The 24341-nt window shown below is 58.4% G+C and overlaps 1 protein-coding gene across 4 annotated transcripts in view; it reads right to left on the bottom strand.

Moving 5' to 3' along the window:
- ITPR3 (inositol 1,4,5-trisphosphate receptor type 3) overlaps window positions 1–14481 on the bottom strand; it is a 36491-nt gene extending 22010 nt beyond the window's left edge. For all 4 annotated transcript variants that reach the window (XM_071578444.1, XM_071578447.1, XM_071578446.1 and 1 more), the window contains exons 1-9: window positions 14058–14481; window positions 8185–8255; window positions 5352–5473; window positions 2856–2942; window positions 2542–2700; window positions 2334–2432; window positions 2142–2225; window positions 862–1008; window positions 660–755 (exon numbers count right to left, since the gene is read on the bottom strand). In XM_071578444.1, the coding sequence (XP_071434545.1) occupies window positions 660–755; window positions 862–1008; window positions 2142–2225; window positions 2334–2432; window positions 2542–2700; window positions 2856–2942; window positions 5352–5473; window positions 8185–8255; window positions 14058–14146 (954 nt within the window). In that variant the 5' untranslated portion in view covers window positions 14147–14481. The remainder of the gene's footprint in view (window positions 1–659; window positions 756–861; window positions 1009–2141; window positions 2226–2333; window positions 2433–2541; window positions 2701–2855; window positions 2943–5351; window positions 5474–8184; window positions 8256–14057) is intronic.
- Between the last annotated feature and the right edge of the window lie 9860 nt (window positions 14482–24341).

The following is a 24341-nucleotide window of genomic DNA, read 5'->3' as shown; positions in this document are numbered from 1 at the left end:
GTTTAAGGGTGCCAGGGCTGCCCTTGGGTGTTTTCCCCAACTAGGGAGCACTGTGGCACACGGTGTCCCTGGGATGTCCCTGCTTCCCTGGCAGCAGAGCACAGCCCTTGGTCCTGGCAGCTCATTAGTGTCAAATAAACCACATTATCTAAGTGCAGCAACTCCTTTGTGTCTCTATCAGGAGGCCTTGAGTTGCCTTAAATAGGAGTGAAAAAACTTGGCAGATGGTGTTTCTAGACCCAGATTTTGCCCCCACCCTCCCCAGGCAAGGACAGCAGGATGACTCATCACTGGGTTGTGCCAGTCAGTCCCCTTGGCACAAGGTGAGCACAGAAAAGCCTCAACCACCCCACTTTTGGGCCAGAAAAAGGAGCCAGAAACAGCCATTTGGGCAAGCAAACTTCTTCACCGTGGGGTGGGAGATTTCAGAGGAAAAAGCCTGGCCCCACAACCAGGTAAGTGACAACAATGTTCACAGCCCCAGTGCCAGTGTCTCCTGTGACCAAGGAGAGCCATGGGGGCTCCAAAAGCAAACTGGAGTGGGCTAGGGGCAATGCCAGGCATCGCTGCCTTGCCCAAGATGGGCACTGCCTTTGCTAGAGGCGGCACAGTCTCTCCAGGGCAGGGCATGTTCCTGCACCCCCTGCTCACCCCCTTACCTCTGCTGCCAGGTAGTTGCCCGTGGCAAGGTGCTTAAAGCGGTACAAGCCATTCCAGTGCCCGGCTCCCCCTCGGCACGGGTCGTGGTGGACCACCTGGGAGAGGCAGAACAGAGCTCAGCATGGGGGACTGAGGGACTGGGATGCCCATGAAGGTACCCCAAAATCCTCTAAACACACTCTCCATCCCCTCCCTGCTCACCTCCACCTCCCACAGGGCATTGGAGCTGGTGGCTGAAGTGGCTGATTGCCTCAGGGTGGTGCGGAGGAAGACGTGCAGCTTGCCCTTGTACTCATCACAGGTGAGGAACTTCTCCTGCTCGGCGTGGAACAGCCTCACCACATCCCCCTGGACCAGGACATGATGGTGAGACCCAGGGACAAAGAGCCTTGGAATCATTAAGGTCGCAAAAGACCCTGAAGATCAAGTCCAACCTTAGACCTAATACCACCAATGCCAACTAAATCAGGTTGTGAAGTGCCACATCTGCTTGCAGTTTGAACACTTCCAGGGATGGTGACTTGAACACTGACCTGGGAAACCTGTTCCAATGTTTAACCACTCATTCAGTGAAGAAATTGTTCCATAGCTCTCCTACCATGTGATGTATCTCCTTCTGTGACCCCCCCTACCCTGAAAGGGGATGGGATCCCTCCTGTCCATGGCCCAGAGCAGAGCACAGCTCTCAGCTGCATGGCAGGACTGTGGGACCCTGAGATTGCAGGGCACTGTCATCTCTTCCCATCCAACCTACCTGAGCTGTACAAAAGCTGCCTCAGGCAGCACAAGTGCTCCTTGGAGCCCAGGGAGGGCCCGTTACCCAGGCATGAGGGCAGAGGGCACCACACACTGCCCTTGCTCCTGCTACCCATGCAGGTGACTACTTTGCTCCCATCCCCAGGACATAAATGGATGTGAACCCACCACTCTACAGCCCTGGAGTGGGCAGAGGCTCCACTCCCCAACATGTTTAAGGCATTAACACCCCGGGAAGGAGGATGTGGAAAACTGGGATAAGCGCAGTGCCTGGGGACAAAGGTCTGTAAGATCATAACAATCCACATCCATCCAGCTGCTTCCTGGAGGACCTTGGCCCCAAACAATAGCTCGGCAGGGAAAGTTCCTTTCCCAGGCAACAGGCAGCCCTGCTGCAGGGCTAAACAGCTGAGAATTAGCCTTGCAGTGAGATGCCACTGCTGGCACCGGGTGGGCCTTCGGTTGTCCTCAAGAGCCAATTTAATACACTGAGGCAGAGGGTAATTTTATGCCCTCAGGGACCTGCTGCCACGAGATACTAAAACATCCCAGTCCAGCTTGCTGTTCTGTTCTCCAAGTGATGAATTCTTCCAGAAATTACAGTCCTGAAGGCAGGACCTCTTTTCTGCCTTTGCCACAGAGCCAAATGGCTGCTCACACAACCTGTCCCTGTGGGGGACCAGGGATGCATCCCCAGATCCGAGCAGCCAAACCTCCTTCCTTACCCCTTTCAGAACTTCCTCCATGTGGTCACAGAACTGCATGAACAGGTTGATTTTCCAGCTGGTGTTACAATTGACTGAGTTCACCTAAGGAGCAAGACAGCGCAGTCATGATCCCTGGGACAAGGAAAGGAAGGAAGAGACGGAAAAACAACAGGCAAGCCCCAATCCCAGCCCTGCCCAGGCCCCCCACACCTCCTTGCAGCCAGCGTTGTCGGCGAGCTCGTAGTTGCTGGCGTGCAGCGGCTGCCCAGCATTGACAGGGTTCAGGATGACTTTGTCTCCCACGACTACCTGGGGAGCAAAATGGGCACAGGGGAGCGAGGATGAGCCCAGGTGCCCAGCAGGGAGCCGAGCCCTGGCACGGTGCTCTCTGTACAGTGTCATTTAGGGTGCTCCTCACATTATCCCCATTGCTCCTCAGCTTCCAGAAGGGCTGGATGAAGAGCCAGGAGCCCTCGTTGCCGGTGGCGTCCAGTGTCACCCTCATGGCGTTTTTCTCGAGCAGCGCCGGCAGCCGCTTGTTCACTGTCAGGTACTTGTTGCTTTTCATGTGCAGGAGCTGGAGGAGCAAATACTGGGTGAGCTGGGGCAGTGCAGCCCCCCAAAGCCCCGGGGGAGATCCCCCAGCCCCTTCCCAGCAGCTGCCTGACCCAGGTGTGCTGATCTGTGCATCCCCCCACCCCTGGAGCACGGAGGGACAGCGAGCTCCGGTACCTGTATGACGCTGCCGTACTTCACCACGTCCCCGTGCACCTTCTTGTTCTCTGTCTCGTTCTGCTTCTGCTCCATCTGGGCCGCATGCTGAGCCAAAAGGAGAAGAGCTGAGTGTAGCAGCACCCTCCTCCCTTCCCAGGAGAAAATTCCAGAACTTCCTCAGCCACAGGGAGGATGGGATGGGCTAGGATGCAGGATCAGCATCACTCCATCCCCCAGAGCACGGACAACATGGTCCTCAACATCCAAGAGCTCAGCCCAGGACCACGGTGCAGCCCTGAGCAGCTCTATAAAATGCATGTGAGTAAACTTCTTTTGTAAACTGAGAACTTTAAAAACTAGGACAGGGACAAAATGGCACTGAAATTCCTCCAAGACACCAGGTCTGAGAGGGAAGCACTGAATGAGGACTCTGTGCACAGGCTGGGGGCTGGAGCAGCACACCTACCACATGGGCCCTGGGGACTGGGGGCTCCTGGCAGTACCAAAACCAAAGAGCCAAAGGCACTGTGCCAGCAATGCCAGCAGTGCCATGCCCAGAGGTGGAGCAGGTCCAGACCTGCTGCACAGGATGCAGCAGAATGAGTGCCCACGAGTGAATTGCTCAGCAGCACTCACAGCCCCTCTCCAAAACCACAGACATTTTCTGTGTGGTGGCTCTGGCAGTCAGAGCAGTGATGTGATGTTGACACACACAGAGCAAGGCAGGAACTTGCTCCACAGCAGATCTGGGAATGGTGAGGGTGTGCCAATGGCACCAGCCTGGGCAAGGCCCAGACAGCATCAGCACAGTGTTCCCCCACAACTGGGATGGGAAACAGTCGGGAGGGATGGAGCTGGGAGAGTTTCTGCCCTTCCCCATCCTGCTTTCACCACCTTTCATTGAGATCAGAAAAACTGGGGAACATCTGGAATCATGGCTTGGCACTGGGAGGGCAGGGCAGTGGGTCTGTGAGTGGCCAAGCAGGTGAGGGCTCTGAATGTGCCTGGCAGGTGTCCCCACACAGCTCTGGGTGCCACCTGTGGTAACCCTCTGTCCCCACACAGCTCTGGGTGCCACCTGGAGTAACACTCCCACCCCACACAGCCACCTGGGGACATGAGCCCTGCAATGGTGGCTGCTGCCACCAGGAAAACAAACCTGCTGCCAAGAAATCCTGCACTGATGTGGCTCTGGGAGTTTAACAACAACCCCATGGAGCAACAAGGCTCTGGTGAGAGATCTGGCACCACGATGTGTCCTAAATCTCCATCCTGATCTGAGCTACTCCCTCGCCAGCAGCCAGTGGGGTGGGAGTGTGAACTGGCTGCCCCAAGCATGCGAGTCCACAGGGCTGATGTTCCAGCCTGTCCCTTGGATGGGATGGGGCCTGTCCCCAAGCCCAGGGATGGCTGTCAGGGATGCACACAGGGATTGGAGCGGGAGGATGGGGAGACATGAGCAGAGGGGGAGGAAAGGCCCCCCAGCCTGCCTGCACTGCACTGGGCTGCACCTACAATTAGCCAGCCAAGAAAACACAGAGCCTTAAACCCACTAAAAAACAACAGTGAAGAGCACAGGCTCAGAAAGGTGACCAGGGGCATTGCCTGGCAGAGCTTCTCTGCTCGAGACCTGGCTGCTCCTGCCTCAGGAAATCATCCCTGTGGGCTGCTGATGTTCTCAGCCTGTGTCTCAGCCTCCCTGATGAGCTGCAGGCTGGAGCCCAGTGCCCACCAGGATGGGACAGGGCTGTGTGGCAGAGTGGGGCTCGGCTCCCTCCTGCCCAGCTTCTTGTGCTCCACTCCAGAGGAACATCAGGAGCAGTGGGAAGCAGCAAGAAAATGGCAGAATCTCTTTAAGACAAATCCTCACCAAGGTGCAATCAATCAGGCTCAGAAATGAGCCTCTGGGTCCAGTTGTGGCCAGGACAGCTGTGACGTTACAAGTCCAATCCAACGGGATAGGAAAATGGTGTTTCCACGTGCCAGTGACCACACAGGGCTGGGCACGGTGGGAGGCACTGACCCTGTCCTGGCACCTCTGAATTAGGGCAGGACACCCCGTTCTGACACGGCTCAGACCTCCCTGCCCAAGGCAGAGCTGAAGCCACTGGAGCTGGGGCTGGGCTTGAGGCCTGATGAGATGATTTAGTGAATCTCTCCTCAGCTTTGGTTTTATGAATCATCCGCGGGGCCTCGCCAGCTGTCTGAGGCCATTGTGCAATGTTTGACATGGGCCCTGTCCAAACCTCGGGGAAGTCAACAGGAGCCTTTCCCTTGCACAGCCCTTGGAGCACGTCCTGGCTGCAGAGCTCCCTTCTGAACCCCCCCGGGGTGCTGGGGGTGCAGGGGGTGCAGGGCTGTGCTCACACAGCCCCTCTGCACAAGGAGCACCAGGAGGGTGAGACAACAATGGCTGGGCATGGGGCAAAGGCAGGTGGAAATCCCCTCTTATCCCAAAACCACCATCACCAGAGGTCACCCACTCTGGGCAGGACAGTCCCTCACCCCCCTCACCTGGAGCTTCTGCAGCAGCACCACGTCTGCGATCTTGTCCTTGTCCTGCTTGGTCTGCTTGGCCTTCCAGTACTGCTTCTGGGCCGAGTAGCGGTTCATGGGACACACTTTGAAGAGGCAATCTGGGAGCAGAGCAGGCAGCGTGAGGAGGCACCAGCCACCAACGTGTCCCAGGTGGGGCCAGTGCCACAGAGGGAGAGCAGCAAGGGCTCTGCAGGACACGGCTCCTGTTCCAGCAGCACCACTGGGAGATGGTCCCCCCATCCCACCACAACCCCATCTGCTGCTGGGGGTCCAAGGGAGACATGGCAGGGACATGTGGAGGTCACGTCACCATCTATTGGCTGATGGGTCAGCTTTAAATCAGGATAAATAATGAGTCCAGGAATTACTCCACTTCTTGGACTCGTGATTAGAAGTGTTCCCATCGGAAATGGCTGTGCTATTTGGGAAGGAAAACTTCAGGGGGAGAAGGAGACCTGATGAAGCCCAGCTGCACCAAAGGAGGAGAGGATCCCGCCGGGAGGGAGGCCAGACACGAGCAGCCATCTCCTCATCCCTTGTTACCACGGGACACCCTGAGCCTGCAGAGACTGTGGGCCGACCCTGTGGCCATACCATTGGAATACACACTTCCAACCCTCCAGAACAGTCTTAGGGAGCCTGGATCACCCATGTTGGATGTTACGAGCACCCACTCTCAAAATCCATGTGTGAGCAGCTGCATTTCAGGTCCTAAAGGATGCACAAGATGCAACCCAGCCCCTCCAAACAGTTCCAGTAACTGCCTGCTCTGCAGATTGTCCCAATGTGTCTGTTTTCCCCCAGGATGGGGGGTGGGAAGTGCAGACACCCAGATCCAAGCTTTGGGAACTGAAGCAGGAGAGCAGATGTCTGGAGACAAGGAGGCACTCACATCTCCCAAACCCCTTCCAGGGCTGGAAGATGTACAGGGCGAGGGCAGGAAGGGCTCTGCAGCCTGAATCGCCCTAATTATGCCTGAAATAGCAGTCCAGAAACTTCAGACATGAAAAGAAAACACAAATATCCCTTCCATGCTGGCCCTGGCCCCGAGGCGCTGGTGAGAGCGTGTTTATTTACCTGGGAGTGCCGTTCTCACCGGCCGGGCCGCTGGCACTGCACCAAGTTTCACATTTCGTTTACAGGTCTGTTTGCCAGTGGCACATCCCGTGCCAGGGAGCCCGTGACGCCGTGGCACAGGAGCTGCCATGCCTGGCTGCCTGTACTCACCGCCCCGAGTGGGGCCACAGCCACACCAGGCCACCTGCAGCACCTGGAATGTCTCCATTAAATTACTAATTAGGCTGCAAAAGGTCCCGGTGGGAAGCTAAAACTGAGGGGAGGGAAAAATCCAGCCAAGCTACTCGGAGGTGGGTGCAAATCCAAGCCCTGGCTCCATGCACGCCCTGCCCAAGGGTCTGCCCCGGCTCAGAGCTGAGCATGGGTTTGCAAGGAGGGAAGCTGAGGTACAGTGAGGATTTCACACACAAAGTCTCTGGCACAGTTTGTGTTGTGAGCCAGAGATTTTGGCATCTGGGCCAAAGCACCGACAGCTTTCTGCAAGATGGATGGTGGGTGGAAAACAGGGAAGGCGAGGGAAGCTCCCACGTCAGCACTGCCCTGAATGAGCAGCTCAGCAGGGGCGTGTGGGGCTGACCTGCCATGGCCCAGAGAGGCTGTGGGGGCAAAACCTGCTGCAAATCCTCCAGGGAATGTGGGGCACTGGGGGCAGGGCATGGCCCAGCGTCCCACTGCCCCTTGTGTGGCTCAGCACAGGGTGGAAGCGCTGGATTTGCTTTTCCTGACATGCTTGAACTGGGCTGGGAAGAGCCTCGGAAGGGGGAGAAACCACAGAGAAAAAGCAAATAACTGAGAGGTGTTGAGTGTCTCTCAAGGGCAGGGCTGAGCCGGGCAGCCCTTGCCACAGGAACAGGCTTTGGGTGGGATTTGGCATTTCCAAAGAACCTTTTGGATCTGACCTCGGGACAAGGGTCCCGTTTGCCTGGTGGGCAGCCCTGGTGTGACCCACGTGCAGGACGGGGCAGGGTCGGGCCACAGGATGTGGGGACAGCAGCAGCAGCACACAGAAACCCTGGCCAGGCTGTCACTGCCCTGCAGGGAAGAGCCACAGTGTGTGGTTTCCATGGCACAGCGATGGCCATCGAGCAGCAGAGCTTGACCTGGAGCTCTTCCCGTCCAGCCCCAGGGGAAGGTCCACTGATGCCCATTAAATGGGATGGTTCCCTGGGCTGTACAGGGCTGTGGGATGCTGGGAGCTGCTGGATAGGTTGTTAATTAGACCCATGAACAAATTAGTGGCAACAGCTCTGGTTGAGAGCCAGGTCACTGCTTGGTCGGATCCCTGAGGAGAAGGGTGCCCAGGGGGAAGGGTGCTGCGTGGCACCCACTGTGGAATGCACCTGGAAAAAAGGTGGAGGCACAGAACAGAGTCGGGAGGCAACATTTTAAAAGACTTATTTAAAAGGAGATATAAAATGACAGCAGCCAGGATGACAGGAATGGCTGCCCTAAACCAACCCCAAACCCAACACTTTGGTCATGAGTTTGGGGAGATTTCACAGCTCTCTGTACAGTCTCTGGGTATAAGCTCTGGGTACTCAAACCCACCCAGGATGCTCTCTGGGGCACAGCCCTTTTCCTGAGTTTGCAGCAACCCAAGCACATGGAGCAGTCAGGCAGAAGCCAGCACTGCCCAGGCAGAGATGTGACCCTCAGTCCCCATCCCTGGTGCTCAGGGCCAGCACTGTCCCCAGGGCTGCCCATGGCAAGGATGGAGCTGCCCAAGTCTCACCTCGAAACTTCTTGGGTGGGTTGTCCAGGTCTCCAGCAGCTGGTTCCACCACACACCGATCATCCACCAGCCTGCACGGAACACAAAGAGGAAGCAGGGTCAGGAACACTGGGATGACAGTGGGGCTGAGCAAGTAAAATGGCTGTGCCATGAGCCACAGAGTTGTGCCACCATCACCTGGCACAAAGTGACAGCACCCAAAGCTGCATCTCCATTTCCCACCCATTTCCACTCTGCAAGTATTTCACACGACAGCGCTTGGCTCCTGGAGTTGCTCCTGGTGCTTGCCCCAAACACGCTGCCCCTCACTGCCCACCACAGCCACTGCTCCAGGTGCGTTTTCCATCCCAGTCCCTCAGGGCACACAGGGCTGATACAGATCACAGGAAAGAACCACAGTGGTTCCTATCAGGCACTCTGGGCCCTTTGCTCGGTGACCTGTGCTGAGGCTCTGCCAGAGGGGACCCTGCCCTGCACAGCTCCTGGCTGAGCCCAACTCCCCTGGGCATGGTGTGCTGCCTGCCCTGTTATTGCACTGCTAATCCAGCAAAAATGTGATGAATTCAATTTTCATTCACTCATCCTCCTGCTCCAGCTGGGACCTCGCCCACGAGGACACGGAGAGCGCAGGTGCTGTGGATGGAGGTGGCAGGGGCCCCCCAAACCCGGTTATTAATTATTATCTGATCAGAGTTACAGGCTCTGCCCATCAGATCAGGGCTCTGTATCTCCTCCCTGCCCACCTCTGTTTTCCCAGTGTTGAGCAAAATCCCACGGACTTGGCCTTGGGTTCTGGGGACCAATTTTGGGATGGAGGGGATGTGACTTTTCAAAGTTACCAGGAAAAGCAAAGTACAGCCTAGCATGGGGCATGAGGACCTGCCCATTGCCCAAAGCACAGAGGGATGAGCATCACCCGAGGGGCTCCTGGAGCTGGGGCACCCAGAGCTCACCTGTGAGAGGCTCCCAAGGGAACTGGGTGCTCCAGCAGGACAGGCTGTACCCGCTCGCCCGCTTTCCCCAGCCCGGGATGTGATGCAGCAGGAGACACTGTGCTCCTGCTGGGAGATGAGGCGAGCAGCGTGTCCCCACCTGGGCAGGCCCAATTCACACAGAGGGTGCAGGAATGTGCCCATGATGCTGTCCCAGAGGGAGAATCCCTGGTGGGGCAGCTCCGTCCCTGGGACAGGAGGGCAGGAACAGCCTGGAGAAGTGAGGTGCAGCAAAGGCACAGCAGAGCCCACACTGTCCCCTCAGCCCCCAAAGGGACTCTCACTGTCCCCAACAAACCAAACAGCCCAAACGCCACTGGAGAAGAATGTGCTGCACTACAAAGGGCTAAAACCAAGGCAGATATCCTGCCTGCAGATCCAGCTCCCTCCCTCAGCCCAGCCGCTCTCTGGAGGAGGGGAAAATTCCTTTCCATAGCTTGGAACAGGAATTTGGCCTCGGTGCTGATGGATTGGGACCCCAGGGACCCCAGCACTGCCGTGTCCTTGCAGTGGGCTGGCACTGTGCTCTGACACCCAGCACTGCCCCTGCCCTGCCACCAGCCCTGCCTGCTCCTCGCAGCTCCCCAGGGCCAAGGAGCTCAACCTTAGTTTTCAAACAAAGAGAAAAGCAATTTATCTAACACTTTTGGTGGCAGCAGAAGCTTAAAAACAATTAGCAAAGACTGGGAAGGTTGGAAAAAGCCCAAACCCATGAGGTCTCAAAGACATGGTGAGCTGTGGCCAGACAGAGCTGCCTTGGCTCTGCAAACCTCTGTGGTTGGCAGCACAGGGGGCTTGGGGCTCCCTACCAGGTGCTGCCCAAACACAACACCTTTTCCATGGGTCATGACAGCAATGAAGTAGTTGGGCACATTCCTAGATCCCTGCAGGGCACAGAGCCTTGGGGGAGCAGGGAAAGAAAGGGGAAACACCAGAGGCAGCTGCAAGCAGGGACTGCACCACATCTCGTATGCAAAGCCCCAGTCCAGACCCCGCGCCACTTGTGGGCAGTTTTGGTTTCTATTACTGTTGTTTTGATGGAGAACAGGGCAGAAAAACCACCTTGTACGCACCTGGGAGTGAAGAACACTGAGGGCTGAGCCCCCACCAACCCCCAGGGTGGGCTCAAGGAGTGGAGCCCTGAACTCTGGCACAGGCACACCTCCCACCAGTGTCCACACAGGCAGAGGGTTCAATTCATCTCTGCACTTCAAAAATCAAAAATCCTCCTTTGTCATGGCTGGAGGCCTCCAAGGAAGTGCCTGAGCTGTGTGGCTCATTTTCAGAGCCAGCTCTGCTGCAGCACTCACCTGCCTTCCCCGTGCCCAGCATCACTGCTCCACCAGGCAGGATTAGAGACAGTGACCTGCCAGGCTGGAAGTCTTAATTAGTTAATGATCTCAAGGCAGTTTCAGCATCTCTAATCCTAGGATTACATGCTCTGCAGGAATGAGAAGTGTTCTTTTTATTAAACTGATACTCTGGACTAACATTCTTCAGTTAAAAATTGCTGCAAATAAAGGATTCTGACAGGGTGGACATGAGTCACCTGGAGGCAGCTGGAGCCAGGACACACTCCCGCTAATAAAATAACCGGCATTCCCGCAGCGGGATGGGCGATGGGAGCTGCCTCTGCCAGCAGGGCACGGGCAGGTGTGGGAGCCGGGCACAGGAGGGCACCCACTGCCCAGGTGTTAAGGACAAAATGGGCTGTTGGTGTCTGAGCACCGGGAGGAGGATCCTGAGCGGTTCCAGTGGGGCTTTTTGGTGCTTCCAGATTCTGAGCACAAAGTGATTCCCTGGTCTGGGGCCAGCATTCTTGGCCTCGTGTGAGGCAGAGCCTTCCCCGAGGTCAGGGGAGCAGCAGCTCCTCCAGCGCTGCAAAATCCGTGGCTGTTGGACCCCCCGAGCCCCCCGGGGACAGGGTCCAGCTGGGGCTGACGTGGAGCTGCTGCTCCTGCAACGGGAACCTGGGTTGGGGAAAAGCCTTGCCAGGGCATGGCACACACAGTGCCAATGGCAGCTCTGGCACTCCACAGTCCAGAAGTGCCCAGGCACGGAGTGCTCTGGGAGAAGGGGAGCCCCAATCCAGACAGGAGCACCCCACCACAAAGCCCACCAACCCCTGGAGGTGAGGGGGAAAGGAGAGCTTCTTTCTTGGGCATGGGGTCAGGTCAGTTCCTCCAGCACCCTCGGGCTGCAGGGTGGGCACTGAGCCCCCAGGGAAGAACAAGAACAAAGTGAGCCAGCACAGGGCAGCCACAAAAATGCAGCTTTTCCCTGCTGTGCCATGCTGGGAGGACTCGGGCTCCTCCTCCCTGCAGAGACGGGTTCGTCCTGACCCGGCAGAGCTGGAGTTACCCTTTAACCAGCTGCATCTCCCCGAGCTGCTCCACCCTGAAATCCACCTGCAACCACATGCACAGCTACCGAAGGTGTTACTTCACCTGAAACAGCTGCTCACCATCCAGGGGAGTTTGCCACCAGCTCTTCCCTGCTGTGAGCCCAAGGTGCCAGCCCAGGAGCCTCAGGGGATGGCAGAGATGGGGCAGCAAACAAAATCCTCCTGGGTAACTTCCCATGTCCACAAAACTACTTCTGACCCACTTCACTACACCTGTCCTGACCCCGCAGCTCTCCCAAGGGACTGTGTCACTCCCAGGGCATTGTGACCAGCAGCGTGGCCACCCTCAGCCCAGTTCTCCCTTCCCACAAGACTTCTTAGGTGAGCTCCTCCTTTGGGCTGAGTAACATTTCAGCTGGTTTGGGTATCTTGGCTCAGTGTTCCCACCTAGCCCAGCACTGCAGGTCCCCACCCCGCCTGGGATGTTTTTCCTGCTCAAGAACAAACGTGCAGAGAGAGGGTATGGGGGGCAGGGTTTGTGCCAGGGCCCCCTGACAGTGCCATCTGGGGGGCTGGGAGCAGAGGGGGCTCAGTCACCTCCACCCTGGAACCCACACATGGGGGTCCACCCCTTACTGCGACACCAGCGAGCAGCACCTGGAGACACACTGTCACCCCATGGAAACAGATCCATTGCAGACCCCCAGTGACCCCACAGCCAAAGCCAGTTCCTCCACAAGGAAGGATGTCAGGCCAGCGTGGGCTGGTAGAGCTGTTTGCCTTGCAAATGAGCTAAATAAGGTCCCTGTGGCAGGAGGACCAGGAGAACTACTCTCAGTGAGTCACCCGGTCCCTTATCACAGGAGTGATTTAAGGTGTGGTTGGGTCTTCCAGGGCACAAGGGAAAACAATTTCAGAGCAGGGAAAAGAACCCAGAGAAAGCAGAACCCTGGGAAAATGGGGCTGCCCAGCAGAAGCCAAGCTGGGGCTCAGGAGAAGAGGCTGCCCAAACAAGCCCTGCTCTTCAGGTGCTTCTAAGGAAGGCTGGAAAAACACCTGGCCAAAAGGGGGATGTGAAGGCCAGAGCTGCAAAGGGATCAGAGCCACAAAGAGTCCACACATCTCTAACCACTGGGATGCACTGTGGGGGCCAATAACCAGCACTGGGTCCCCAGAGCCTCTTCCAGACCCCTCTTCCCAGAGGCTGGAGGGGTGCTGAGCACAGAGCTGCAGAGGCTGCAGCCCTGCCTTGGGATGGCCCTGGCACAGGCACTGCATGGCAGCTACAAGGGCTCCTCTCCAAAAAGGCCTGTGGGGATGTGCCCCAGGCACCCAGGAAGGGCTGGCACAGACAGACTGCACCTGCAGGACCTGCTGCCTGACATCACAGAGCTGCCTGCACAGGGATTCTGGACAGGTCTGCACCCCATTGCACCACATTTCTGGGCAGCTTGGTGGAGGGAGCCTCGGTGGGCACAGACGCAGAGACCGCGCGTGCCCCGCAGTGGGTGCAAGAACACGTGTAGGCGAAGGTATGTGCGGCTCCGGCTCTACAGAGGCATGTGGGAGCAAGTGCATTCACGGCAGATTATAGAGCCGGGCAGCTCCTGCCCCAGGAATCCCATCCAAGTCAGCATTCCTGCCTGAGCTCAGCCTCTCCTACCCGCAGCATGGGGCAGGCGTGTTGGCACAGCCCCACAGCCCCCTGCCCAGGGCTGCCCACACTCTTGGGCTCTGCCCCTCCGTGCCCCAGGGCAGCCCTGCCACTGCCCTCCCCACTGCAGACACACAGCCTGGGCACAGCACGGGCAAACCCTCCTGGCGGGAGCAGGCCTAGATGGGCAGGGACGGCGCTGAAGGTCCTGGCCTGGCTCTGCCCAGGGGCTGCTCCAGCAGCACCATTGGGACAAAGGACAGGCCCCCGAGGTCCCCTTGCCAGTGCTGCCATGGCCAGGGAGCTGCCTCAGCCCAGACCAGGCAGTGCCCTGGTCCCCCAGCCACAAACAGCACTCAGTGGCCATGGGCACTCCTGTGTTGGTGACTCTGCAGAGACTCCACTGACCCCCGCGTATGTGGGACCCCGAGGGGAGACAGCAAGAGTCACCACTGGCTGTCCAGGGGCTGGCAGCCTCCAGCCATACTGGGCAGAGCTGGAAGCACAGAATGATTCCATGCCCAGGAGGGATCCCGCCCGCCCGAGCCATCCCACTCACACATCCCTATCCTTGCCCCATCGACCCCTCACGCTGCTTAAGCCCATTTTATGCCCTCGAGTTCCTGATGGGGAGGAAACAACTTCTGGCCATAGGGAGGGTGGGCTGAGGGTCCCTCCAGGGCTGCACCCCACGCCTGGCAGCGGCTGGAGCCGGGGGAGAACCCGGGGGCACCCGGTCCCCCTCCCACCATCCCTCCCCGCTCCTGCTGCAGCACCCGGAGCTTCCCGGCCCCTTTTCCTCCTGCGCTCCAGCTCAGCACCTCCATCCCGTCCCGTCCATCCCGGGATCACGCTCGGGCGCCCACGGGAGCCTCTCACTCACCCCAGGGTACTGATGAAGCCATTGACAGAGCCCTCGGCGTACAGGGAGACGATGTCCCCGATGTGCAGGAAACTCGACATCTCATTCATGATTACCCCGACTCGGCGCGGCGCCGCTTCCTCTCGCAGTTACCTTCCCGGGCCGAAATCCAGCATGGGCGAGGGGACCCGGCGGTCCCTGCTCCGCGGGTCCCTGCTCCGCCGGGAGGGGCGACCCCAGCCCGGCTCCTGCCGCAGCAGCACCGGCAGCGGGACGCGAGCGGAGCCCCACGCACAACTTTTACATGTGCTGGGCAGGAAGGGAGCCAGGGAGAGGAGGAGGAAGGGGAGGAGGGGGGGCGGGGGATGAAGCTCAGTTAGGGGTCCGCATGGGCTCTGTCCGTCCGTCCGTGCCCCGTCCCGCACAGCTGCGCTACCTGCGGCCAATGGAGCGGGATCAGGAAGTCCCGGCGCAGCCCCGTGCGGGGAGGGGACGCGGGGCCGCCCGGGACGGGGGGGAGGAGAGGCCCCACCCCGCACCCGCCTCCCGTCGGGGGGGTCCGTGGGGTGCGGGGGCTGCGCGCCCCGGTGCCCGCGGGCGGCCCCGGTGCGGGCAGCGCAGCCAGCCCGGCCCGCGGGGGTGCCCCGGCTCGGCTCACCGACCCCCGAGCCCCGCGATGGAGCCCCCCCACCCCCTCGGGGTGTTCAGCCGCTGTCCCCCGGGACAGAGCCCCCCACCTCGGGGGTCTTGCCGTCCTTGCGGGGCTGCAGCGCCTGGAACAGCACCGGGCGCGTTCTCGGGAGCGCTGGGGGTCGCGGGATGCCCCCGCACCGTCGCGGAGCAGCAGCGGGCACAGCCACCCGCTCCCGTCCCGCACAGCCCCCTCCTGCCACTCCCGGCCCTGCCTTCACCCTGCGCTCCATCCTCCTCCTCACTCCGCAGCAGGACCGGTCCCCGGGAACCGCATTCCCTCTGGGCAGCGCATTCCCAGCCCGGGGCAGGCTCGGGATCCCGCTCCGCTCGGGGCGGGAGAGCCCCAGGTGAGGACAGGGCGGCTCTCGCTGGATTTTTCTGCCCCAGGCGAGTACTTGCAGCTTCCCGAAGCTCAGGTGGCTCCTGCCAGCTCAGCGCTCCCAGCAGGGCCAGTTCACACCTGCTTTGCCTCTCACCACCCCTGTCCCCTCCTGTCCTCACACCTGTTCCATGCACAGCTGTCCCCCTGCATCCCAACGCTGGGGTGACCCCACAACCCTGCCCGACCTGGCACGGGGCTCACCCAGCACCCCAAAATACCACACCCGACCCACCCATTGGCACCAGGAGCTGTGGGCAGGAAGGAGACCCCTCCACCCTTCCAGAGCCCACCCTTGTCCCTGCACCCTGTAAGGAGCTGTTCCACAGTCAAGTCAACACTTCCAGACTGGGCCAGCAGCTCCAGGCTCCCAGTGTAACACTGGTGGGAAAGGGCCACGTCCTCAGAGCATCTTCTGGACAGCACAAGCGACCCAGTTCCTCCCTTTAATTAAAACTTGCCTGCTGTAAAAACAATATCGGAAGGGAAAAAAAAAAAGATGATGATTTTCTGATTTATTTCCCTCCCGTCCTCTTTTCTCACAAACAAACACAGGTTTTCGGGAATAAACCTTGCCCTAAATAGTGATTTTTTTTCCACTAGGAAACGGACAGGTCCCCTGGCAGAACAAAGGGAAAAAAATTAGTGCCATTCCTCAGGGGGGAGATGTGAATTCAGGTCCATCAGGATTAGCTGCGTTTTCAGCACAGGACAAATTTAGAAGCCTTTATCTCAGGGCAACAGAGGGGGAAAAGAGAAGATCATGAGCAAAGAAACTTGCTGCTGTTAGAAGCAAATGAAGGTTTCACAACAGGAGCTCAAGGAAAGCCCCAAGGAACCAAAGACCAAAATTTCATGCCCAGATCAGCTGCTTTGATCCCAGACATGCTGTGCCCATGGCTGTGCCATGCTGGTCTCACCAGCCTCACTGGGCATGGCTGGAAAAGAAAAAAACATTGGAAATATAAAAAAACCCACCACACTAAACAAACAGGTACCTGGCCTTGTTTCTGCCTGTCAGGAGCTCTGGGCACAGCAGGATGAAGGCTCTTGAAGGCTCCATCCCTGCCACAGGGCAGTGGCAGCCCCTGCCCACACTGGGGTGGTGACACAGTGCCCAGCTCATGCTCGGGGCTGAATGTTCCAGCTCAGCTGAGGGTGGGGAACCCAAAGTGTTTCAGGGGTGCCCTCCTTCCCAACTGCACCCTGGGGATGGTGACACTACAGCTCCAAATCCCCCCGGACGTACCTGGGGTGGATAAAACCCTCCCCATCCTCCAACCCTGGGGCACAACAGCTCTGTCACTGTGGTGGGCACAAATAGGGACCCCCAGCACCTGCCACCAAGGCTTACCCACAGACAGCAGCACGGGCTGGTGGCTCAGAGGAAAGAAAAAAGTACATTTTCCCTGTGGCTCAGATGCTCTCAGCCTCCCTCAATGCAGCTGTGACCCCACTGAGCCCTCACACTGCTCACCCTGCCTGTCCCCACTCTGCACAGGTCCCTTGGCTGCTCCCAATCTTCAGGAACATTCTGTGCAAGGGCTCAGACCCCAAAATACTGTGGGGAGCTGCAAACAGCCTGCAGTGCTCAGGTGAGTGGGAGCCCTGGCCATGGGTATGCTCCTGGCACATCACAGGGCACCACCTCACCGTGCCAGAGCTCAGCCCCAGGCCCAGGGGAGATGCAAGAGTTAAAAATAAGAGCATTTCCTTCCTTACCCCCTACTTTAAGCCACGTGATAAAGAAAAATTGGGAGTTTCTGCATCCCGGAGAGGAAGCGGCTGCAGAGAGGCAGCCGGTGAGTCAGGCCAGCAGCACTCATCCCTGTCCCTAAGGCACAGCCTCCTTCTCTGGCACTGCTGGAGCTACATTCCTTTCACATGCTGAAATTGCTCCTTTGCAGGCAACTGTTCAAGCTGCAGGGCCCCCTCCCTCCCCCAGAGCCTGCCCTGCCCACAGGATGCTCCTTTGGCAAAGCTCCCCTTACCTGCCCGCCCTTCCCACTGGCATCCTGGCAGAGGGCGCTCCCTGGTGTGGGTTGGTGTTGGCTTCTCAACCACACCACAGCTCTCCAAAGGGTTGGTGGGACTGCAGCCCCCCTGGGGCTGGACAGGAGCCCCCCTGGCGCTTGTTTGGCCAGATGATTTTGGGAGCAAATCTATGGCAGCTGGAGGGGATGGGGAGCAGCTGTGCTGGTGAGGGGGCAGGTGGGTTGTGGTGTCCCAGAGCTCTGCCAGGGCCCTCTCTGGCTTTTGCACGGGTCTCATCGGGCATCCCAAATCAGGACTGGGAACTCAAGGGTGAAACCACTTGCAAGAAAGAGAAAACTCACTGTAGCTGCCTTTGTTTGAGGAGGAGGAAGGGAGACACTCAGTCCCTTGTGCTGAGCGGAGCAGGGAGCAAGACAGCTCTGCTGAGGGTCACACAGAGCAGGGGGATTCTTTGGCCAGGAGCAGAATTTTCCCCCTTGTCCTGGTGGCTCTGTCTGCTGCCTACAGACCCAGCACAAAGACTGCCCGGGCTCTGTGTGGGGCCTTTCATGCTGCTGCCCCATCCTCCCACCCAAGAGAGCAGCAGCATTGGGGCAGGATCGACCTCAGGCTACAGCTGCCAAAAAAAAGGGTTATCTCAACTGTTTCTCCTTCTGAGTGAGGATTTCAGAGTCCAGAGCAGTTACCACTGGAAAGAATTGCTCCTACACAGAAGAGACTACACACATCTGCAGCAGGGAGGGTTAGACCCCAAAGCTGCTTTGCTTGAGCTGCAAACCTGAACCTCCCCCAAAAAGATGTTTGAAAGGCACCCCAAGGTCTGTGGGGGCCGGGCTGAGCCCCCTCAGGCAACTTCATTAACGGCAGAGACAGGACCAGTTCCCTCCTGCCTGTCCCATCTGTGCCTCCGCCCGCGCCCGGCGCCTCCATCCGTGGCTGTGCCAACACCCTCCCGGGAGCAGCCACGATCCCCCGAAATAGCTCTCAGACTGGATGACTTTGGCCCACATCCTCAAAGGTATTGAGGCTCTGGGTTACCTCAGGGCACCTGAACCTCTGATCCCATGGGGGTGGCAGGAGGTGGCCTGAGAAGGGGACAATGCTGGAGCACACGTGGTTCTGCCCGGCCCAACCTCTCCATGCACAGGGCAATGCCCACACGGGTCTCACCCTGGCAAGAGAGAGGAGGATGCCAGAGGAAAATAGGGCAAAACAGCAACTTCTCGACTCCCACACTTGCCCACCCTTCCACCCACACATCCAAGTGTGGGTTTGTCCTGCCCTGAGGATGAGCAGCGGGAGCCGAGAGGAGGAGAAGGGCCCCCCATGTCCCCCCATCCCCACTGTCCCTCCTGGGAAGGGTTAAACGACACTCGCATCGAAGACACTTTGTACTTGGATTTAAAAATACAGCCAATGCTCCAGTGGCTCAGCGCTGTGCAAGATGCAGGTTTATTTCTACACTTGAGCCAATAACCTTCCCCGAGGGAAATTTAGGCTTTTTATGATTAAAAGGGGAAAAAATAATAGTGGGGAATTAAATATAGTACAGAGCAAGAGAACAATTAGCAGTTGCCGTTAGCGACACCGGGCCAAGTTTGGGACAAACTCTGTGGCTGTCTGGAGAGCAGCAGGGCTGGGACAGCCACTGGGTGACATGGGACAAGGAGGGATGCTCCGTCCTTGGCAGATGGTCCTGGCCCTGGCACGGTGCAGCCCCATGGGAGCCTGCTGGGCCTGGCCACACCTCATGGGCAGGAGTTTTTTCTACCTTCGCTTTATCAAAAGCAAATGGAAGTGTTTGCACAGGCTTGTAACTTCCCTAATAAGCAAACATGGGTTAATTGGGGGGTGGAGCAGGCGTTGGGGCTGCCAGCTGTACCCTCACCCTGGGCCAGGAGGGATGGCAGCAGCAGAATGGATGAGGAAAGAGCCCCATTCCTCATCTCCCATTTGCCATCCCTTCCGTGCAGGAGGTTTTGCATTGCCCAGCCCTCCTGGCTCACCAGCCAACCCCTGCTCTGCCCCTCCCTGTCACCTGTGTGCAGCCACCCTGCACACTCCTCCACAGCTGTGCAACTGTTTTGCTCCAAATCAGCTGATTTTTGCCCACTACAGTTGTGCCCCTGTGGGACCATCATGAAGGTCTTTGCTGGCTCATCCCCAAAGAGCACACACAATTTATATCCCAGGAAAAGCCCCTTGTTATTCCCCCAAGACCTTCTGCCTCCTGCACATCAGAGCAGGACCCAGACTGGATTATAAATGTTGGAAGGGCTTGGAGCAACCTGGTCTAGTGGAAAGTGTCCCTGCCTAAGGCAGGGGCTACAAGTGGGTAAGCTTTAAGGTCACTTCCAACCCAAAGCAGCCTGTGATTTCTATGACAGCTGGGCAGATTTTCCAGAGCAGCCACCAGCTCCAGAGTGACCCGAGCCCAGCTGGAATCGGATCACACCAAGCATCTCAGCCCTGAAGAAGCCCAGAGGATCCTCTGCAGCTCCACTCCAGCCTGGAGGAGCCAGCGGCACAGCCTCTTCTCTCAAGAGCTCTCTGGAGCTGCGTTGCCTCACCCAGCAGCACTTCCTCTGCTCCCAAGTGGGCCACGCCAGCCCTCTTGTCTGGCCCGTGGTCAGCACACAGCCATGAATGAGCGGCACCGCTTATCGGGGCGGCCGGAGCGCTCTCTGGCTCCAGCCCGCGCTGGGCACGGCGCCCACAGGGCACTGCCCACACCAGCACAGGCTCAGCTCCATCCCCTGCCTCGAGCTGCACTGGCAGAACGCTTTGCCAGCATAATTTTTAACAGGGGACACAACTGCCCCCATTGCAGCTCCTCTCGGGGGTGGTCTGGTCTGGAGGGTGCAGGGACGTGCAGGAACATCACAGAGAAAGGACAGGGCACGGAGGAGCTGGGTCCCACTGCACTCCTGTCCTGGCTCCCTTTTTCTGTGTAAAGTTCCACACAAAATGGCTGAGCTGTGGTTCCTCCCTCCTCCCCAGCTTTTTGAGGCAAGTTAGTGCCAATCAGCCTAATTACAGCCTTCGCTGAGCAAACCACAGCCTTCCTGCTGAGTGACAGGCTGGGTAACCATGTGGGCCAAGACCAGCTCCCTGCCCAGGCCAGGCCACTGTCACACCAGTCACGTCCCTGAGGGTTGGGGAACAGGCAGATGCTGCTCCCCTCGGAGTGTGGGGCACTGGGGTGGGCAGACACCCTGCCCACAGCCTGGCCAGCAGTGTCAGGAGCTCCCTCAGGGTGGCAATGGAAGGAAACAGCCTGCTGGGCTGCAACATGGGGCTCCCACTCTGAGGTCACAGGAGATGTTCAGAGCGATGCTGTGCATGCCATGGGCGAGGATCCCTTGCCCTGCTGTACCCCCACCCTGGCACAGCAAGCAAGGGCTGACCCAGGCACCTGGCACAGTCTGCTATCATAGGATCATGGAATGGTTAGGGTTGGAATGGACCTAGGGAGAAAACAGCCCAGGCAGCAGCAGGAGGATGGGCAGTCCCTCCTGGGATCTGATTTCAAGGCACCGACCACATCCAGTTCTGAGAACAACTTGCTGGGTGTGATGGAGGGAGTGCTGGGCTCGGAGAAGGGAAGAGGACGCTGCTCCCGCTGCTCCATCCCCGCTCCATTCCCGCTCCAGCTCCGCTCCAGTCCTGCTCCAGGCCCGCGCCAATCCCGCTCCAGCCCCGTTCCAGCCCCGCTCCAGTCCCGCTCCAGGCCCGCGCCAATCCCGCTCCAGCCCCGTTCCAGCCCCGCTCCAGTCCCGCTCCAGGCCCGCGCCAATCCCGCTCCAGCCCCCCCTCCAGCCCCGCGCCAATCCCGCTCCTGCCCCGTTCCAGCCCCGCTCCAGCCCCGCGCCAATCCCGCTCCTGCCCCGTTCCAGACCCGTTCCTGCCCCGTTCCAGCCCCGCTCCAGCCCCGCGCCAATCCCGCTCCAGACCCGTTCCAGCCCCACTCCTGCCCTGTTCCAGCCCCGCTCCAGTCCCGCTGCAGCAGCAGGAACCCTGAGGAAGCTCCGCAGGACCCGGACATCACCTCCCCGGGATGAGTCAGAGCCCTGTGCCAGGGCGGTTCTCAGGCAGCTTCCACCGGCACAGAGAAACGCATTGAACAAAGACCCAAACTCCCTGTTTGTTGGAGAGGCAAGAGTTAGTCATGTTTGTGCTCCACGTTGCTGAGTCACCCGAGCCACGAGCGCGGGGATAAGGGACGAGAGGGTGGGAGCGACTGTTTACTGACTTGATGTGTAAATCAGTCGGGAGGTGGTGACGATGCCATAAACCAGGACAGTCACAGGCCGGGAGGGAAGAGCCAGAGCTGGGCAGAGTTTACAGCTGGGAAAGAAAATGGGAACTACAGAAGTGTTTTATTTGTAGGGCCAGAACTGGCTTTAAAAATTATAGGTAACATTATATTGTATTTTATATCCCACCACCAGACCCCAAAGCTGTTTTCTGTGCTGCAGCAGAGCCAGCTGCATGGATGCAGCAGCTGTGGATGCCCCATCCCTGGAAGTGTTCCAGGCCAGATTGGATGGACCTTAAAGCTCCTCCATTGCCACCCTCCTACCATGGGCAGGGACACCTTCCAGTGGACCAGGCTGCTCCAAGCCCCATCCAACCTGGCCTTGAACACTTTGAGGGATGAAATAGGTGTATCTGTAGCCTACATCCCCAAAGGGTTTCAAATCATTCCCAAATGTGAAGCAGGAATGACATCTGCCTGGAAAACAGCCCTTTTCCCACTGCGGCCGCTCAGCCCATGACAGAATTTCCTCCTCACGGCTCCTCGGCCGCTGCACCAGAGCTTGAATCATTTCTCTCTTTGATGCAGAAGTCAGAGGATTTCCTTGAAAATAGAGTCTTTGTTTGGCAAATATTTCTCCTGTCTGGTCCGGGGCTGTGAGTGCCCTTTGTTGGTTCAGTGACAATCCCTGCCCCGGGCAGAGGGATGCCAGCAGCACAGAGGGCACCCCGAGGTCCCAGGGCAATCCCCGAGGCACAGAGGGGGCCCTGCAGCCCCAGGGTGATGCCAGGGGCAGAGAGGGGACCCTGTGTCCTGTCTCAGCTGCCAGGGCAGGGAGGAACTGCTGCCTGTGCCAGAGAACAGGTTTGTTGTGTCAAAAATACCAGGCTACATCCTTAGCGGTTTCGAATCTGGGGCACAGATCGTGGAGCTGTTCTGTGCTTTTAGAGCACCTGAAATAACAGGACCTGAAGCTGGAGGTGGTTGCCTGGAGCCTCCCAGCCCCATCATCATACAAATGGGTCATAATAAAAAATAAATTAGTGTGAGTCCACAGAAGGCAGAAGAGCTCTATCGCTTTCACAGGCTGAGGATCCCCATGAATATTTCATTTAAAATATTCTATTCTGTTGGCTCGGATCACTGGAATATCCAAGTGGCTCACATTTGTAATGTAACTTTACAACAGCTTCCTGAGCCCTGGAAATCTCAGCCTGGACATTATTCCAGGCCCCAGCCATCCCTTTCCCTCTGTGTTGGTGCAGTGTCGTGTACAGAGCAGCCACAGCTGGGGCTCTGTGGTGCTGCTGAAGGTGCAGAGTGAGCAGAACGAGCCCGTGTGTCTCAGGACAAGGCTGCAGCAAAGAGCAGGATGACAGAAACGGGATTGAGCTCCCAGTGCTGGGAGCAGTCCCATCAGCCCATCCATCTCCACAGCTCGGAGAGCTGGAACAGTCTGAGCACTCCAGCTCTGGATCCTTGTTTTCCATCAGCACGGGGGAAAGCCAGCAAGGTTGGCAGAGGCTTTTAATCTCACACGACTTGTGAGCAGCTTCCCCTGCTCTTGCACCACATTGGTGTTTGTAAACAACCTTAAAATACTGACAGCAGGATGTGGGAGCATCACGTGAACCTTGTCAGGGTAACAAGTGCTCTCAGAGGGCAGAGCAGCTCCCCAGGCCCATCCCTGTCAGCCTGACCCAAGGCCAGCCCAGTGCAGTGTTTCCATGTCCCACGGGGACAAGGACAGTGGTGACCAGGAACTCTCAGATGCTGTGGAAATGACTGGCTGGCCCTGCCAGACCCCATTTAGCAGAGAACAGCAGCTGCTTCCCTCAGAGATGCACATAACCCTGAAATCAGCTGCCCTGCAGTGACTCAGCCAGGGCAAACCCTTCCTCCCGACACCTTCGTGGTGTTTGACACTTGCCCTGGCAGAGGCCAAGCACTAATAATACCCACATTTTATATAGCCCTTTTCTTTGGGAAATCTCGGGTGGTTTTACACAGAAGTCAAGTCTATTTGGAGCTCAAGGCTTCTAAGGATGTGTCAAGGACACAGTTTTGTTACCCAGGAAGGCATCATGGGAAAGGTCTGTTGTCAGGGCAGCTCTGCATGAGCAAGAAAGTAATGATGCCCATGTTAATTTGCACCCCTGAGATGATCAGGGCAGGCATCCTGTCACAGCCCTGGTTTCAGGTTAGGCAGCACAGTTCAGGTGCTACATCCCCATTTTTTGATGTGCCCCAGGGATGGGCAGGACTGCAGTGTGGCTGTGAGAGCATCTCATGCTGTGCCAGAAGCCCAGGCCACTCATGGGAGAGCCAAACTCTGCACTGCAGCGGGAGCAGGTGCCCAACCCCAAGCAGGTGTGGGGAGGGACTCAGCAAGGCCTCAGGACTGCTCCAGCACAGCCCTGGGAGTGCAGAGGGAAGCCCTGGGAGTGCTGGGCTGGACTCTGCTGCTTTGTCCCGGGCAGGTCGCTGGGTGTGTGCTTCCTGGCATACAATTCCCAGATTAGCAGGGGCTGGGCTGCCAGCAGCGCCTCGGCCGTGACCGCGCAGAGCTGGGACCGCTGTGAGGGCAGGGACTCAGGGCTGGTGCTGCCCAGCATGGGCAGGGATGGGGTGACAGGGACTCAGGGCTGGTGCTGCCCAGCATGGGCAGGGATGGGGTGACAGGGACTCAGGGCTGGTGCTGCCCAGCATGGGCAGGGATGGGGTGACAGGGGCTCAGGGCTGGTGCTGCCCAGCATGGGCAGGGATGGGGTGACAGGGGCTCAGGGCTGGTGCTGCCCAGCACAGGCAGGGATGGGGTGATGGGAGCTCAGGGCTGGTGCTGCCCAGCACGGGCAGGAATGGGGTGACAGGGGCTCAGGGCTGGTGCTGCCCAGCACGGGCAGGGATGGGGTGACAGGGACTCAGGGCTGGTGCTGCCCAGCACAGGCAGGGATGGGGTGACAGGGACTCAGGGCTGGTG

The sequence above is a fragment of the Pithys albifrons genome, chromosome 28, assembly GCF_047495875.1.
Source record: "Pithys albifrons albifrons isolate INPA30051 chromosome 28, PitAlb_v1, whole genome shotgun sequence".
NCBI lineage: Eukaryota > Metazoa > Chordata > Aves > Passeriformes > Thamnophilidae > Pithys > Pithys albifrons.
The sequence above is the reverse complement of the archived record's forward strand: the minus strand, read 5'-3'. Positions and strand labels throughout refer to the sequence as shown.